This window comes from Hetaerina americana, unplaced genomic scaffold, assembly GCF_022747635.1.
Source record: "Hetaerina americana unplaced genomic scaffold, ioHetAmer1.1.p SCAF_1, whole genome shotgun sequence".
Lineage (NCBI taxonomy): Eukaryota > Metazoa > Arthropoda > Insecta > Odonata > Calopterygidae > Hetaerina > Hetaerina americana.
In genome coordinates, this window is record NW_027286069.1 from 26924868 (window position 1) to 26943329 (window position 18462).

Consider the following 18462-nt stretch of genomic DNA (forward strand, 5'->3'; position numbering starts at 1 on the left):
TCGACATATATGGAATAAGAATCATGAGAGATACTCTGATGTCATTTGCAGCTAATGACTACGTTGTACCATTGTGAAAACATTCTATCATTTCTCACAGCAATCTTTTTTTCTCTAATTTACTGAAAACTGAATGCAAGACGGAGGTCTCATGATACCCAAATACAAAGGCAACACACATTTGCACGTATTTTTATGTGCGAGACTAACCGCTGAGCCATTATTGTTTCCAGCAGGCATTTTTACGCTGAAAAATGCAGGTTTAAAAAGCACGGGTATATCTGGTTATATGGTATTAGTATTTTAATATGGCAAGAAGTAGAAGTATAAATTGAGGTCTGTTGACAGATGGAAGTAAATTTCTGGATTATTTTCTGAAAAAACTGCAACTTTTCAAGCATGGCCAATTCTAAAAATATTCCTCCTAAAAGCTTGTCATTTTAGCTCAATGTAGATACAATTTCCAGGTTATCAAATAATTTTAGTTAATGGTTTTGAGTTGCACAACAAATGTCATGTCAATTTCAATGAGCACCCATGGAATTTAACTATTTTCTGTTGATCAAAATTGTCTGTTCAGTTCCAACAGTAATTAAAACCCATTTTTTCTAGCTTCGGTATCAATGTTTTTTTTGTTTTATGATGTATGGCTTGAAAACTTTGGTGTGGGGAATTGTTTTGTATGGAAATGGAAACCTGGTTGTTGAAGCAAAATAATAGTCAAAGAGTAGAGGACATGAGATCTGAGTGTGGAGAAGGATAGAAAAAGTAAACTGGACAGAAAGGAAATCAAATGTAGAAGTACAAGGCATGGTTAATGCTTAAAATAATGTTTATTTGCTGGTTTCCCAGTAAATAAATAGCTATAGATCAGGTACATATGTTTTTCAGATGCCAAGAAGTTAAGTTTTTAGCTCTAATGGGTTGATTATAACCAAATACTAAATTTCATTAAATAAAAAAATGGTTAAGCAAAACCATTTGATGAATTTGGACAAAAAATTTTTAAAGAAACTGACTTCATACTCTATGACAAATGGCCTTTGTGGTAAAGATTCATTGTCATTAATTTGTTTCAGAAGTCAGTTCATTTTTCTCATTAATTTGCACTGATTACATCTGCGACCTGTCTAAGAAGAATATAATACAATTTTTAACAGGTCCATAAATCATAGAATAATTGTTACCTGTTTCGGTTCTGATGTCCTCAGCGACACCTCCTCTCCTGCTCCCTGTTTCCTTAGAATTGCTTGCATGGCAACATTCTGTCTCCCACCTTTCTTCCCTGTAGTCCCCCAGCCTTCACGGCTTTCACTCTTTTCTCCCCTGGCCTTCTCGAGTGAGCCTTGAGGCTTGAGGATACCCTGAGGTTTTGAGGGCTGTGACACCATCAGTGACAAGGGAATCGTGGACTTATGCATAGCTGGGGGAGGAGTTGCCCTCGCAGGAGCACCAGGAGCCACTTCAAACACCTCTGTTCCATCAGGCGATTGAGTCTTGAGACGCAGGTGCGTCTTAGCAGGGCCCATTGCCAACCATTGTCCCAGCTCAATGAGTCGATATGCTCGAAGACGCAGTAGGACTGACTCTTCTGGTGGCCCATCTCTTGAATGGAACCTTAATACAAAAGGGCAAGGGAAAGAAGTAAGGTTTCATCATTATCATCAAATCATTTATCAGTGCAGAAAACATGACCAGTATGCCTGATGTGGCTCTTGTAACATTTTACTGAGACACTTTCTGTTAGAAATGAAAATTAATAACTTTGGGATTCCACAAAGAATTTATTTCAATACGACCTGGGTTTCAACGTCATCTCCAGGTAACAATTCTTACAAACATCCATCTATATATGGTACACTACACTCACTATATATTGTATACTACACCTATAAATAGTATACTAGAGGCAGGGAGGGTGGGTGAGCCTTGATCGTTGGAGGAAAGGGTAGAAAGTGGGAGGAAGCCCCCATAAAGGGGGAAGTAGGTGGGTTTTAAGCTGTTCATAGACATTAATACAAAGTCCCTTACATATCTCTGAGGTTGAGGGAGAGTGAGGAGGCAGTCGAGGGTTTTTTTCCATCACTAGCACAAGTGTTGAGTAGTAATAGGTTTATAAGGGGGAGTGGGAGGTGTACAAAAGGTCATTGACAATATTCTCTTTGAAGCGTACACCTTTTAAAATTTCAAGTTGCTCTAAAGTATCTAATCTTAGAGCCTGAAACCATCAATTACACTTTTTGTTTTTATGAAATAGCCTGCCATGAGAAAAATACCTTCTTATCATCAAACACCTCAAGTATTGGATAGGCCACACTATTATACGTACCATGTACAATACAACTCTTGTATATTCTCTCAGTAATGTAATGTAAAAAATGGTTCTTGTTGCTATATTACATATAGGCAACGATTTCTTTGCAGCTGGTCCATTGATGGCATAATTTCACTTCATGGGAAATTCATAACCCAATGCTGCTAGTCAGTATAAAATTAATCAATAAATATTTCATAGGTAAGGGGAACGAGCTCATGAAACTGCTTGAGATTGGAAGGAGAACAGCTGTTAAGGCAAATAGGAATACTATTACTAATATTCCAAGAGTAAGAACAATCTTCAAGATTCTACACTTCTTTTTGGATTCAGAAGAAAACCTTGATGATTATCAACATTGCAGAATTGCTAATACTAGGAAGTTCGACTGGCTTTCTCACAGAATATGGTATCTTTCTTTATATTTAAGTAAATCTTATTCAAAAATTCCATTTCTTTTAATCTACATGAGTGCAAGGGAGAACATCTTGTGATAAAGGTTTACTATTTTTTTAATTGGGGTATTCGAAGGGACAATGAAAGATATGAACATTAACCTCAACTTTGGCCAACCCTTAACAATACTCTTGGAGCAAATTTCTTCCACATTTCCTTGGGTATGGAGCCAAATTATCTCTTCACCAGCGTGGACCCTTTGCATGTTTATAAAGCTTATCTTTCCTATTTAGCACCAAGGGTGGTGAGAATCAAAATTTATTACTTATGAGCATTTGAGAATCAAATTATCAATATTTAAATCAAAATTATGTACAAATTTCAAGTCGTTTAAGGATGTAGGGTAAAAGAGAAATAGCTTTTTATCATTTTATAAATAAGGGAATTACCCTCTGCAAATTTTTAAATGAACCCCGAGGAAAAATTGAATGATGTATAGCAGCCATGTTTGAATTCCTCATGAAGTCTTAGTTCAAAATTTTGAAACCGCATAGGAGCCCAAAATAAATCCTATAAAAATAGACGTGCTTCTACCTGGATAATCACCAAATGGCATTATGGCTTGATTAAATTTCCAAATTTTTGGAAAAAGCTCCTTTTTCGGACCAACATAATTTCATTGTGGATAGAAATTTATATTACAAATTTCTAGGGGCAAGAAGTACCGCTTTCCTCATTCAGAAAAAATCAGACAAAATTGCAAGCTTAATTTGCTGAAGTTTTTAATGAAAAGATAAAACAGGATTTTGATTTTCCTGGCCAAACGCAGAATCATAAGAATTTAAAAAAATAGTTTACTACAAAGTTCAATGTTTTCAGCCCCTTGAATTTTCAAATAATGAGGATTTATAGTAGACCTAAAAATAACAGGAATTAAGATTAATTTGAACAAGAATTTGATTGGGTTCTGAATCCATACAGAAGCCATACTGAAGCTCTTTAATACTAGACTGTAATTTGTCAAAACACAAGTTTTTATGATGATAAATAACTCATTCTTGAGGATTTACTTACCACAGATCTGAAAATGCTTTCTGCAGGGGAAGAAATCCTTGCAAATCAATATCCTCAGGCAATGGAGTATGGTTATCTGTAATTTGAAAAGAGATTTTGTTTTTACACAAAATATGAAGTTAAACAACAATAATTTTTACTACTCACCAGAACAACCCCATAGTAAACCAAAACGTGAATAGATTTTGATGGCCATAAGCAACGGATAACTAGATACATAAGGCTATAAGGCTTAGGATATATAACTCTGAAATTCGTGATAGGAAATAACTACAGCTGGGAAGGAAAAATAGAGAAGGGAAGTGGAAAGAAATCTGGTGGCTGCATTAGTTCACTTCATGCTGAAAGAAAAAAGTTTCTTGCCATCTTGGAATGACACCACCTAAATAGAAAGCTTGACCTTGTCATTGGGTATGCCATTCGGTAGCTGTTCTTCCAGCTCCTGGTGAGCTAAGCAATCATGTGTTACCAGAGTTATGCTTGGAAGGCAGGAGAAATCGTAAATTTATAAAAGGGTTGTTCCAAAAAGAATTCTTTTGTACTATTTCATTTATGAGGACATTGTTCTGTTGTGGTTTTGAAAGCTAAGATACAAATTCGTTAATAATTCATGGGCAAGTGAAACAATAACTTACTTAAAGAGATTATTCAAGATGGCATCTAAAGATAACATGCCTCTGAGTGGCTTCTGTAAAACTATTACAAATCTGAAGGGTAAATTTATCTCCTGTGATCTTTGCTCACTTAACTTCCATTCTGAATGTTCAGGCCTTAATGATTTATCTCAAAAAGCACTACTTGAATGCCGAGACTTATATTGAAACTTTTTCCTGGCCGGTACTCAACTTTAAAAATGTCAAAGAGGGCAAATGGCATCAAATTTGTCAAGCGTGAGGTGGGTTTTCTAAAATCAGCCCACTTTTCTACCCCAGTGAATCCCACAAAAATTGTCTTTTGCCAACAAAGCAAAACTTTCCACAAAACCCAGTAAAGGTGAACTCCAACATGTTCCCCTAACAGCTAAGAAATCTCCACCTACTGTTACGGATTACGAACGACCAATTACTCTGAACTCAAAGCACCCAGGTGAGGCTTCTGCTCATCCATAATGTAATATCTGGAATAATCTCTGCCCTGTTCCTGATACCAAGACTTTCACTGTTGAAACTAGAGAAAATGCAGATGAGAGTGTTCCTGACACTGAAAACAAGGAATTGTTCCTTGTGTAATAATCGCATTCATCGTGAAAATTCTTTAAGTTCACCATGGAGCTGGGAGTCAATAGGAGAATAAATTTCCTTGACCTTACCATCGATTTTCGAGAGAGTAAATACGTGTTCCATATCAACAGAAAACCCTCATATAGGTGATTCCCTTTAGATTCATGGCACCCCATTACCCATAAACTAGACAACTTCCACTCCATGATAAATAGGTTAATCGAAATCTCCATACCTAAAAAACATTTTGATGGCAAACTAAATACAATAAAATGCATCACTGCCAACAATGGCTACAAGGAGGATTTGCTCAACTCCTTACTCCAGAGGATAAGGACAAAGCTTACCACCAAGATAACCACTTCCCTGAAAACAGAACAGACCATGGAAACCCGAAAATGGTGCAAAATACCCTTTATCAACAACACATCGTACCAGTTATCCAATGCACTCCCGAAGGATAAATTTATTGTCTCTTGTTACACCCCCTTCAACATATCTAAACTCCTGTGCAAAAACAAAGATGCCATTGACAATACAAGGAAGAGTGGTGTGTACACGATAAAGTGTGAGTGCAAAGCCATACACGTGGACCAAACGGGTAGGAATTTCTCCACCCGAATCAAAGAACACGAGAAGTGCACGATCTTATGCAACACCACATAAATGATCGCCAAGCACTTACTCGAGACCAACCACATCTGTGATTTTAAATTAAAACTGCTGTTATTATATTATTAGGTAATCTACCGGTTAAGGTAGGTTTTTGGATGGACCCCCCTAGCAAAACACAATATCCCACTTTACATCAGGTCCATCTTCAGCTCTGAGTACTTTCTTCCTCCCTTCATCCCGTCCAACATCCCTATCCTGTTCCTTACCTTTCCTCGTTTGCCTAATATTCTACCCTCTATCACAGTCTTCAACATCCCGCTGCCGGTCAATACCCCCTTCAGCCACTTTTCCTGCCTCCATAGGATTGCTCCCAGCGAACCCATCTCTTCGCCCACCATACCAAGTACTTCCTCGTTTGTTTTCTTCTCTGTCCATTTTACCTTCTCAATTCTTCTCCACACCCACATTTCAAAAGCCTCCAGTCTACGTCTATCCTCCTGCTTCAATGACCACGTTTCCGCGCCGTACATAGCTACGCTCCATATCAAAGTTTTTACGAGTCTTTTATGTGTCAAATAATGGAAAAAAGTTGGATGCGTCGGAACAATTGGACATTGTCCAATGAGTAAAGAAGAACATTCCCTCCTCAATGACATGCGGTCCACTCTTCCTCCCCCTTCCTTTCCATCTACTTTCGTTGGTAAACATTGACCACGCATGACACACAACACCCCCGTCCTCGAGTGTCCCTCCATCCAGTGAGTGAGTTAAGAGTGGGGTATTCCGCCACCACCCTTCCAGAAGGGTCAAATCCCCTGGCCTGGACTCCAACCCTCGGCTCACCTACAGGCTTCAACCCAGCTACCAATGGGTTATTGTTGACTGCCGCCATTCACCCAAGTGGACCACTTCGCACCCTGGAACTATGTGTACTGTTTTTAACAAGGTCAAAACTCTGTTTTTCCGCTATCCTTTGTAAACGTCTCCCTCCTTGCAGAATTTTAAATGTATATAAGACGGCACACAACTTCATTTTGTTACCTGATGATGGTGCGATACATCGAAACCCAGTTTTAAAATAATAACTTTACCAAGTGGAAAAGTGCTGCGATCAGTTATTCATTTTTAAAAAGCAGCCAATCTAATAGTTTACTACCGTCAAATTTAATATTTGCATTTCAGAACCATTATTGGTGCATAGAAACCTACTTATTTCATGGTATGAACAAATTGTACATAAATTACAATATATATTATTGGTAATCTACCAGTAAGGCAGGTTTTGGATGGACTTGAGCTACCAAGCTGCACAGCAAGAATTTCCTTGCCTAACATAACATAGCACAACCCAAGATCCTACACTACATACTCTCATCTTCAATTTTCCATGCTTCCTTCCTCCATTCATTCCATCCAACACCCCTATCCTATTCCTGTCTCTTCCTTACTGGCCTTAAATTCTCCCTTCTATCACAGTCTTCAACATCCAATTGCCTATTCTGTATCCATCTTTGCTGCCTCCTCATGATTTCTCCCAAATATCCCCTCTCCTCACCCACCATACCCCGCACTTCCTCATTTATTTCCTTTTCTGTCCACTCCACCCTTCTCCACACCCACATTTCTAAAGCCTAACATCCCACTTTCATGACCATGTTTCTGCACCATACAAAACTACATTTTATACCAAAGTTTTGACAAACCTTTTCTGATAATGTACACGATTACAAAATAATTTCAATTAAACTGGCATATCACTACAACATACTTGATATCAAGAAGTTCAAAAATAAATACACAGCACATGAAAAACTTGTACCCTGTACATCCCATCAACTTGACTCTAAACTACCTGTATGTGACACTCAGCCAACCAGAGAAGATTTTGATCTCGATTGAACTGCCATATTTACTAATACTGGCCTCATGGGGATTTAATGTACACAATCTGATCGAGTAAAACCAGAAATATTACATCAATGTAATTGGATGCATGAAATATGAATTGATTTTATTAATATCATTACTTGGGTAGCTTATTTCAAACATATAATCTCAACTGATTTTACACATTCATTCTTAGCTATGTACACCAATCTCTACCCTGTAGTATTTGCATATGGAGTAAAAGATTTAATCACAATAAATTCGATTTAATCTATGCTATGAGCATTAATTTAATGCTGCCTGAATTTTTTAAACACATGCATACCTTCATTACTTTTTACTCATAGATAAGAGCCAGACACACTAGTCTTTTGCACTCTTACAAAGGTTCTCTAAATATCAGAATGTTCTATATAACTTTCAAGAACCATTTTCAGAAATGGCAACACTTTGGCAATTCACCAAGGCTATATCCTAATGAATCACTTATCAATGCATGCAAAATTGTTGTTTTAGGTTTCAAAATCTTTAAAAAAAACTCACAGCGACTATGGTTGAAAGAGAGTAGAACAGGACGCAATGCATTTAGGAGGCGGCAAAGAGAAGGCCAGATTTGAAGTCGAGAAGCAAAGGCCTGTTCTTCAAGGACATTTGGATCCAAACGCACCCACTCTAGTAAAAGTTTTACTGAAAAGGAAATTTTCTCATTGTGGTTAGAGTGCAATGTAACATGATTACTCTAATTAACTACTGCATGAAGTATGATCAAACGGAATTGAAGCCTTACTGGCTGGGAGAGCAAAGTAGCGAAGAAGTGCCTCAACATCCCCATCAGCTTCAGGGGAATCTGCCAATGTGTACACTGGGAGTAAGTAAGCACAGAGAGATCCAGCCATTAGGTCATGCACCACTTGTGTTCTAAGTGGCACCAGATTGCTTGAGTTTACGTCAGAGGAAACTGCATTCTTTTCTGTTTTACTTCCATCATACAAGGCAAAAAGGTTTATGGAAAGCATCTGAAAAAACAAAAAAAACTTCATTAAGTATTTTGAAGGTGCGTTCCATGAATCTGAAGAGACTATGTAAAAATAACTACAGACACATAGAGAAATGATACACAACAATATTATTAATATAAAATTGAGAAAAAACATCATGGCTAAAATTTTCACTGTATTGTATTTTAGTTAATCAGTAGTACAAAACATGAAAATCCCAATGATCATTATGATCCTATGCCTGAGACATTTCTTGGCTTTGAATTACAAATGTATTTAAAATTATGTAGGATCAGTACAATGAATTTTTACTGAATTTCAACAATCTATTGATTGTTCATTATGCTTTCATGTTTTTACTTATTATTCTTTACAAGTTTAGTAAGTGATATCATCCCATGATTTTTTTGGAAATAATATTTCATATAAGATAAAAACCATTAGATTTTTCTAAAGAGCTTTATTTTTATGTATTCCAAGTGTTTTGAGTGTACAACACCATCTTCAAGGGAACCAAGTGGTTTTGGTGATTCAATCAAAAATAAATTGTGAGGTCAAGACCTAGGTAGTGCAAAAAAAAAATTATGCAGAAAACAAAGTGTTTATTTGCCTTATCATAAAATTATCAAGTCTAGGAGTTGGGAAAATTGATTAAATTATGCTTTTTTGTACATTGAGTTAAAAATATCATAGATTCTATTAAGACTTTAAATTTGTACTAACAGCAGCACCAAATAAACCAAACACCAGTAAATTATAATTTACTAGGGAACAACTTTTTTTCATTATTCATGCACATTGGAACTTAAGTGGGGCAATATCTCATCATTTGATATAAAAATGGTTAAAATCAAGTCAATCAAATCAGTGAGCCACATTGCAGTATATATGATAGTTGCAAATTCCTAGTTGTAGCAACCTTACTCATATAACTTACGGTTCTTTTACATCAAATATGATCAAAAGCATATAGCAAAAATACTGATTTTATTCTTTCAAGTATATTTATGTAAAATAGATGAATGATCTAAATGGATAATATTTTATAAAATGATATGATACTCACGATCAGTAACTAGTTTACAAAAAAATTCATTCACCCATACATTGCTATTTCCATTTTTTGGTATAAATTCAAGATGCATGCCCGAAGGCTGAGTGCTATTAACATGCTCTATGTGAGGGATTTTTTTAGATTATCATTACAATTAATTACTTATTTAAACATAATAATGGCAAGCACAGGAGAGTTACTGACTGCAAATACAATAGAAAAAAATAATGATCAAACAACAAAGAAATGTGTACCACTGACATGCATTCAAAGATTTAACTCAATTTCCGCAATTTGCAAATGAAAATACACATTACTACTTTAATGAGCTATAATTTGCATGAATCTAGTGGAATGATTTTTGCACCCACACAGCTAACTTATGCCAATTACGGGTATAAAAGGTAATGAACTGCACGATTGAAAATAATTGCAATGGCATATGCATTTATGCAAAGTCATAATATGTCACCATCTGCAAACTTTGCTGTGAGCAAGGAATATTGCAGTGGATCTCATGGCTTCTTCAGGGTCAATGTGAGTAATTTGGCAGCTCTGCCATCTGCCCTTCCCTGCCCATTAAACATTCTCTTCCTACACATGCTTCCCTCTAAATGACATCACTCTTAGACCATCACATATGAAAAAAATGCTTCGATAGGAAAAGAGAGTTAAAAAATACTTCTCAAGTAAGCTCTGCATCCAAAATAATTTTAATTATATCTTGGAATGGAGTGATATTTTAAACACTACAGAAATAGTCTTGCCTGAATCCAATTTGTTAAGGAAAAATCTAAAAGCTTTAAAATACTTTGGAATTTAACAATAAACACAGGAGAACTGAGTCACAAAATATGATTCTTAGCATAATATTAACCTGAACTAGTTTCCAGGAGTTGAATGTCTGTGTTGCAACATGTGCCGTTAATCCTTTTCCAAGAGCCCAACAAACTTCCCAGGCAGCTTCAGCATCCCGTGGAACATTTGCATTTGGATCAGTAGAGCGTAATAATAAAGCATGAAGCTTTAAAAAACATGATATGAATTCTGATGGTGAAGCTAGAGCACTGAAATAGAGAGGTGTATTTTAGAGATACGAGGGAAACGCAAACCTCAACGGATGATCTCGAGCATATACTACCTTGATCAAAAAGTTCCCGGAATTTATTCAGAAAATTAAAAATACAAGTTTATTCATCTAAATCTATATTGTCCCCTTCAAAGTAATCCCCATCGACTGCAACACACTTATGCCAGCGCTTGATCCAATCCTCGAAACATTTTTTATATTCGGTTTTCGGTATGTCCATCAGTGCTTCCTGCGATTTTTCCATTACTTCCTCTCGGCTGCTAAAACGCGTTCCCCGTAATGGTTTTTTAACTCGATTGAACAGAAAGAAGTCACAGGGAGCCAAATCAGGTGAATTCGGTGGCTGTTGGATGGTATTTGTTGCATTTTTCGTCAAAAAATTACGAATAATGATAGCACTGTGCGACGGTGCGTTATCATGGTGCAAAATCCACGAGTTTTCTGCCCACATTTCTGGTCTCTTTCGGCGAATTGCTTCACGCAAACGTCTCATAACGCCCAAATAATACTCTTTGTTTACTGTCTGGCCTTCTGGCAAAAATTCATGATGCACTACACCGTTGTAATCCATGAAAACCGTCAGCATTGCCTTCTTTTTTGACTGAAAACGACGTGGTTTTTTTGGTCTCGGCTCATTTGGTGAACGCCATTCACTTGCCTGATGTCTGGATTGCGTGTCGTACTCATAAACCCACGTCTCGTCTCCAGTAATGATCCTTTTGATGAATGTGGGATCGGATTCAGCCTCGCAAATCATGTCTTTTGCGACGTCAACACGGTCTCTTTTTTGCATGAAATTGAGGTCTTTTGGCACCAACTTTGCTGCTACACGACGGAAACCCAAATCATTAACCACAATGTCTTGGGCGGATCCATAGGCAATGTTCAAGTCCTCCGCTATTTCTCTGATGGTTAATTTGCGGTTATTGACCAACATTTCTTTTACTTTATCAATTTTTTCACCGACTTTCGATGTCGATGGTCTGCCACTGCGTTCATCATCTTCGATTGACTCACGACCACTTCTGAACCGCTCGTGCCACTGGTAAACGACCGTTTTTTTTAGAGAATCGTTGCCGAAACACTTTTCCAACATTTCCAACGTCCGTGCGCCACTAAATCCGTTTTTTACGCAAAATTTAATACAAGTTCGTTGTTGCAAATTTAAATCCATTTCTGCAATTGTAAAAAATCGCCAACACACACAGAGATAGATGTACTCTTGGCTACGTAACTTTTGCAAATGTCAATTTATGACACTAAGATTTAAAGGGAATATCAACAACAGATGTACCAATTTAACAAAAAAAACAGAACTCAAATCAGAACGATGGGAGCGCCACACGGTGGTTATTCCGGGAACTTTTTGATCAAGGTAGTATACATTAATTTAATCTCAACGCACCATACTCTTGAAATGACATGAACTATGAAATGCATCAAAAAACATGAGAACTACTTTTCCACTTGCCCACCACCTTAGTTCCTATTCTCTACTAACTAACCTCGTAGATGAGAAGTCATCATTTGAATTAGTAATTGAAGTGTCTCTTTCAGTAATATCTCGGGGAAGTGTCATCATTAGAGTGCGTTCCAAATTGGATCTGCCCGCTGGGAATGGATGGGCTGTGCACACACTTCGGACATAATGGAATACAACTGAGAGCCTGTCCCCACTGCCACCCCCTCGACTGCCCTCCAATAAAGCAAGTTGATTATAAGGTTGGCCACTAGATGGAGCCACATGCACTGCATGCCTGTCAAAAATAAAGAATGGTATGAGTTTTTGCAGTGATATTTACTTTCACAATGAATAGAAATCCACATCACTATGCCTATTGAATCTATAGATGATGCAGATCTCTGATACTTTTAACAACAATGATTAAAATTCATGCCATGAAAAACCCAATGTAATGCAAAATCTGCAGTAAATTTTAATGACAAAGGTGCAACGACCGTGTTGAGATGAATTACTGAACATCAGGTCAACCTGATGATGATGTAATAGATCAAAACCCAGTCGTAAAATTAAAAAAATTTATGAAGTGGAAAAGTGCTTTGATCAGTTATTCATTATGCTCAACTTTCACCACATCACGCCTGAAGCTACTGAATCACATTGAGCCCAAATGAGGCAACAATTATATTTACCCAAATTACATTAAGGTAAAGGAAAATCCTTCCTTCAAAATTATGCAATATGCAAGTGGAAACTCCTTGTTCCAAATATGCCCATTTATAAAACTCTGTTTCAATGAGATCCATCAACTTTTTCCCAATCATTTTGGTCAAGAATGTGAAGGTTACAAAATTGAAATTATTGCTTTGTCCACTAAATATAAACTTTCACTTGAATTGAGAATATTGAAATGGTGATCAATCAACACAGAACATAATGGTTTCATTATGGTTTAACTGGAAATAGGAATTACTAAAATATACAAGGATTGCTATTTATATTTTCAGCCTAATAATGAGAAGATAGTAATTTATTGTCAAAAATGGCTTTATTGTTTTTTTAAGTATTCTCCATGATAATCAATACACTTTTGCATGTGCTCTAACCAATATTTGTAACACTTTTTCCACTCCAATTGAGGTACCTCCAAAACATGGTTTTTGAATGCATCAACGCTTCTTCAGGTGCCGAAGAACGTTGGCCACGCAATTTTTTTCTTGATAAATGGGAATAAAAAGAAGTCATTTGGTGTTAAATCAGGGCTATACAGAGGATGACACAACAATTTGACATTCTGGCCCGTCAAATAGGTAGTTGTTTCAGTCGATCTGTGAGAGCTTGCATTGTCATGATGAATGATCCTTCATTTCTGCTTCTTTTTCCGAGTTTCACTGAGCACTTCTAGCAAACAAATGCTTGTGTACCATTCAATATTCACGGTTCGACATTGCTATAGGGTTGCCACATGCCCAGTTATTCCAAAGAAATGGCTATCATATGCTTCAATGTGCTTCGTGCACGAATCACCTTAGTCGGATTTGGATCATCTTAGAAGACCCATACAGTAGATTGCTGTTTTGTTTCCAGCTTGTATGCATAGATCCAAGATTTGTCACCTGTTTAGATGAAAAACACAGCTTTTAATGCACCTCGATTGTATTTTTTGAGCATTTCTTAGCACCAATTGACACGAGCATCTTTTTGAACTTTTGTCAAATTAGGCGGGTTCCGAAGCGAACAAATTTTTTTCACAGCTAAATATTCATGCAATATCTTATTAATGCTCACCATACTAATCCCCAAGGATGCCTCAATCTCACGATAAGTCACATGACAATCTTTCTTCACTAACTCTTGCAGAGCATCAATGTTTTCTGGCATGACAACTGATTTTGGAAGACCTCCATAGTTTTCATTGACGGGCGAACGGTGGCCATGATGGAATTCATTATAGCCACAGTGGCAAAGGATGGGGCTTCATCGCCAAAAGTGGATGTAAGTTGACCAATGCACTCCTGTCTAGATAATCCATGTCGAAAGTCGTAAAAAATCACTGCACAAAAGTGTTCATAAGTTAACTCCATTTTTTCGCTGGAGCAAAGCAGTTCCTTCTTCATGATAAAATTAAGACCCCAGAAAAACTTATACAATGCAATGTTCCTCTAATGCTTTCAAATTTCAACTGGACCTGACATAAACATTAAGCTATTATTTACGACATAGCACTTAATCGACTTCACTTTACCACATTATTGATTTTTACTACAGCTTCACCACTGGAATGGAAAACCAGTTTTATATATTTCTCCTGAATATTACACTGTGTCATAGATATATGTTTTGAGAAATGCATTAAAATTATGATCTTTCAAAAATTTTTCCCTTTTCAATCTCTAAATAAATGCTTACGATTTACAAATGTTTAGAAATTCTTTGAAGAGGGGCCTGTTGTAGGGTAGGATGTTGGGTTTGTTTTATTAGGAGAAACCAGATTGTTATTTGATAGTTAAATCCATCCAAAAACTTCCCTTAACCAGTAGGCATAGTAATAACACATTCTTTTGCATTCCAAACTATTTATGAGTAAATAGGAAATATATTTTTGCAATGAAAATTGTAAATTATAATTGTAAAGTTAAGCATAATGATAGTACAATATGCAGAGTTTATTTTAAAATATTCAATAGGCAGTATGTCCCTCCAAAATCAGAAAGAATCAAAGGAGTCTAACTGCATTTATTAAAAAATGTGAGGCAAAACACATGGAATTGGTGGGTACATCCATCAAAATATCACTGGCACTGAAATGGTTAAGTATCATGAACGATATAATGACATTTGAGCAAGCATCCCTTTCAGCAACCATAAAACCCAACTTAATTCTATTTTAATCGAATTGTACCCTTATTGATAAGCATGATCAATCCCATTAGATAAATTAACATGTTTCAAAAGGTCAAACTTCTGTTCTTGAAACAAAAAAGTCAATTCAATGGGATTCTAAAGATAATAAATGTTGATCTATTTCCAAACAGATAACTGGTTGATGAAATATCTTGTACTTTCCCGGTTTATCTGTTGAATGAAATCTTGATGGGTCTTCCACAAGGTCAGGGTCTCCATAGATGCCGACGTTTTGATAACTGACTTGGTCACTTAACAAAGAACTGATTATGGATAATAAAATCTTGGGAATAAATTTTTCAAGTAGAAATAAGTTTAGAGTTTAATGAACTACATAAGAAATTGCAGAAAATTTTGAATAAAACCTAAAATTAAAAGTCGTAAAAGTGATGAATTTTGCTATGGGTAACTTTTCTCTCTGACTGGTACATATTTCAACTATTGCATATTGGACATATATTAGCCAACTTAATTAATGCTTATTACCCTCTTGCTCACTTCCACCTGGGTACTCAGGATATTGAAGTATTGCAAAAATGAATCATTCATGATTTCCAGGCCTAAAAATTATATTTAACATCCAAGCAAAATTATATGAAATTAATATATTTACATTTTATAGAGCATCCAGTTGGTAACTCAGAGCACTCACCTATAGAAAGCTTCAGCCTGTCGAGCCTGACCACGATAACGTGCCACATCACCCAGGTGAACTAGGCAATGCTGACAAACATAGAGGCAAGAGCTCTTACTTGGACGCTGATGATGTAAGATGGACAGCATGACTTGACTACCACTGTCTTGATCATCAGGAGAGGCTGGTGATAAAACTTCATATTCAACTTCATTATTTCTGGCATTCCGTCGTCCACCATATACTCCAGCACTCCTGTTGTATTGAATACACAAATTTATAGAGAATCAATATGCTATGAAAACAGCAACTATATTTAAATGTGACAGATGTATTTATTTGTATGCATATGCAAAAGTTAAATTCCCTTTAAACATATATCTTTCAGATGAACCTTATCTTTTTGATTGGTTTGGGTTCTTCAACACTGTAAATGTTTCCAGGTAAATACATCCCTCGAAATTTGGGAGAAAAAGGACTCAGTGAAAAAAAATCCAACAATTGACCGGAAATATGCATTGGGTAATACTTTTTAACTAAGAATTGGTAGCAAAATATTAATTTTCAAGATATCGTGAAAGGAATTAGCATTGTCAACAATTTCTTTTTTCTCAATATAGAATCTGTTATGTGCAAATTACATTAGTTGTTGAGGCACCTAAAAACTAAATTAATACTACTACAAATGCATGGGCAGTTGTTTGGAGCTCTCATGTATACATTGAGATTTGAACTTTGTGTTTCAATGAATCTTCCTTGTCATTACCAGAATAAGACCCGCGGCAAGATGTGGTCAGCACTGAATAGCATGCCAAAATGCACTCCAGTGAGATGACTGAATGACTCTCTAAAAGTTAAAGGGTAAGGACATCACACAATTTCACAATTTAGACTGGCTCCTATGAATATAAACTTAAAGACTACTACAATTAGTGATGACCAAAACATATTGCTATAAAAGACGACTGAACAACTAACACTTTTCATATGAATATAGTGAAGAAAGGGAAGATGAAAGTTTAATGTATCCAAATAGAAGAAATGATGGCAGATATCCTAACAGATATCAATGGGTGAGAGCAAGATTCATTCACATATTGACTTAGAAATAATATATTGTAGGCTTTTAGGGATAGCAAATCACCATAAAATGTCTTCAAAACCTTACTCAAGAGGAAATATTGCATCAGCACTAAAACTTGATTCCATTTTTAAAACAAAAGCACTTAATTTAATTCTTACAAATGTAAAATAAACAAGGTCATTCTTTCTAAATATGTAGTCATTCTTTATCATCCTGAAAGAGATGGATATTATTTTTAATAAAGACAGTGGACATTAAAAATATAATTATTATTCCATAATATCTTTCCTTAAGAGTTTTACAGGACTGAAGTAGGTCCTGCAAGGGCAAATATTTTTACTGACTCTTGCAACTGGGGAAGCCATCACATTTGGTAGCACAATGTCAAAAATTAAAACAGAAATGAGTATGCAGTCGCCTTCATAACAGCCCCATAGCTCTCTTAAATTGAGAGCTAAGCAGAATAGGGTTTTGAAAAATAATAAAAATATGGCATTTGACAAAAATTGGCTCCTTTAACCTTTCAACGTCCAGCTATAGTAGCACGGTGATTTTAAATTTTGGTTTGACAAAATTGACACTCAACTAAAAACTTTAAAAATATGCATTAATTAAGAGTGAAATGGATAGTAATTTACTCAATACACCCTTAACAACATTAATATGATGATGTCTTGCTAGGAAATAGATTTTCAAACATTTTTACACACCTTCTGAATGGAAGATCTAGATCAAATGCTGAACATATCTCTTGAAGTAAGGTCAAATAAAATCCACTTGCAGCATCGAGGCACCAGGACAGTAGAGCCTGACATTCATTACGTTTGGGGTTCTGAAACGGAATTATATTGCGTAAATAATTAACATTTGTGATACGATTTAGCTATGGAAGTAAGTGTATACAACAATTTACATGCGTTATTTAGGGAATCGCCATACCAATGTTAGATACAAATAATTTGTCAATTATGAGGAGATTATACGTAAGGCTTAGTTTCTAACAGACATGAACGTGATAACAAAATATTTGCATAATGTTAGTTAGTATTATAGAAAAAGATAAGATTGAGCAACCGATAAATAAGCGAATGGAGGAACCACGCGAGCTTTCCGTTGTCTTAATAATATTTCATCAGTACCTTTTTATCCTTGGTCAAGGACTGCAAAGTGCCGATATAATTTTTAAATCCAAAGTTCCAAAGATCTTGCTCCACTTTCTTGTCTAATGCATATTCCAAATCCAGTATTAAAACTTGTTGATATATCCGCTTTTAGGAGAAAAATTACAGTTTTAAATAAGGTAGCCAAACTCTAATGTATACGTACACAAGAACAGAAGAATATTTCCGGGTGAAATACAATTAAATCACACCTGTAACCGCTGTTGGCACGTCCATGCTTCGTTGTCATTAAGTAGGTCTTTGGAGTTTATAATTTTTTCTTTCAGCTCATCTGCCTTTCTACATTGAAGAAAAAAGTCAGAGCATGTACTATATGTATGTAACACTAATCATATTTCAAGAGCATGAATGTTCCAAAATCTACTGTAAATAGTTAATAACTGAACGTATTATAAAGGAATAAACTTACAAAATCGCTTTAACAGCAGCTTTAAGTCCCATTGCTTATGTGAGTGATAAATTCTTCCATACAAAAAGAGCTACAAAACACCAGCGAAAAATTCATCACAAACATCACTGTCAAACTGTACGAAACATTACTGGCAAACA

The 18462-nt window shown here is 36.0% G+C and overlaps 1 protein-coding gene across 1 annotated transcript in view; it reads right to left on the minus strand.

The window, feature by feature from the left end:
- LOC139689877 (nonsense-mediated mRNA decay factor SMG7-like) overlaps positions 1-18448 on the minus strand; it is a 24359-nt gene extending 5911 nt beyond the window's left edge. Inside the window, exons 1-11 of the mRNA XM_071586985.1 lie at positions 18323-18448; positions 18105-18192; positions 17872-18000; positions 17443-17564; positions 15667-15903; positions 12154-12405; positions 10436-10625; positions 8294-8522; positions 8050-8193; positions 3785-3860; positions 1188-1617 (exon numbers count right to left, since the gene is read on the minus strand). Coding sequence (XP_071443086.1) covers positions 1188-1617; positions 3785-3860; positions 8050-8193; positions 8294-8522; positions 10436-10625; positions 12154-12405; positions 15667-15903; positions 17443-17564; positions 17872-18000; positions 18105-18192; positions 18323-18354 — 1929 coding nt within the window. The 5' untranslated portion in view covers positions 18355-18448. The remainder of the gene's footprint in view (positions 1-1187; positions 1618-3784; positions 3861-8049; positions 8194-8293; positions 8523-10435; positions 10626-12153; positions 12406-15666; positions 15904-17442; positions 17565-17871; positions 18001-18104; positions 18193-18322) is intronic.
- Between the last annotated feature and the right edge of the window lie 14 nt (positions 18449-18462).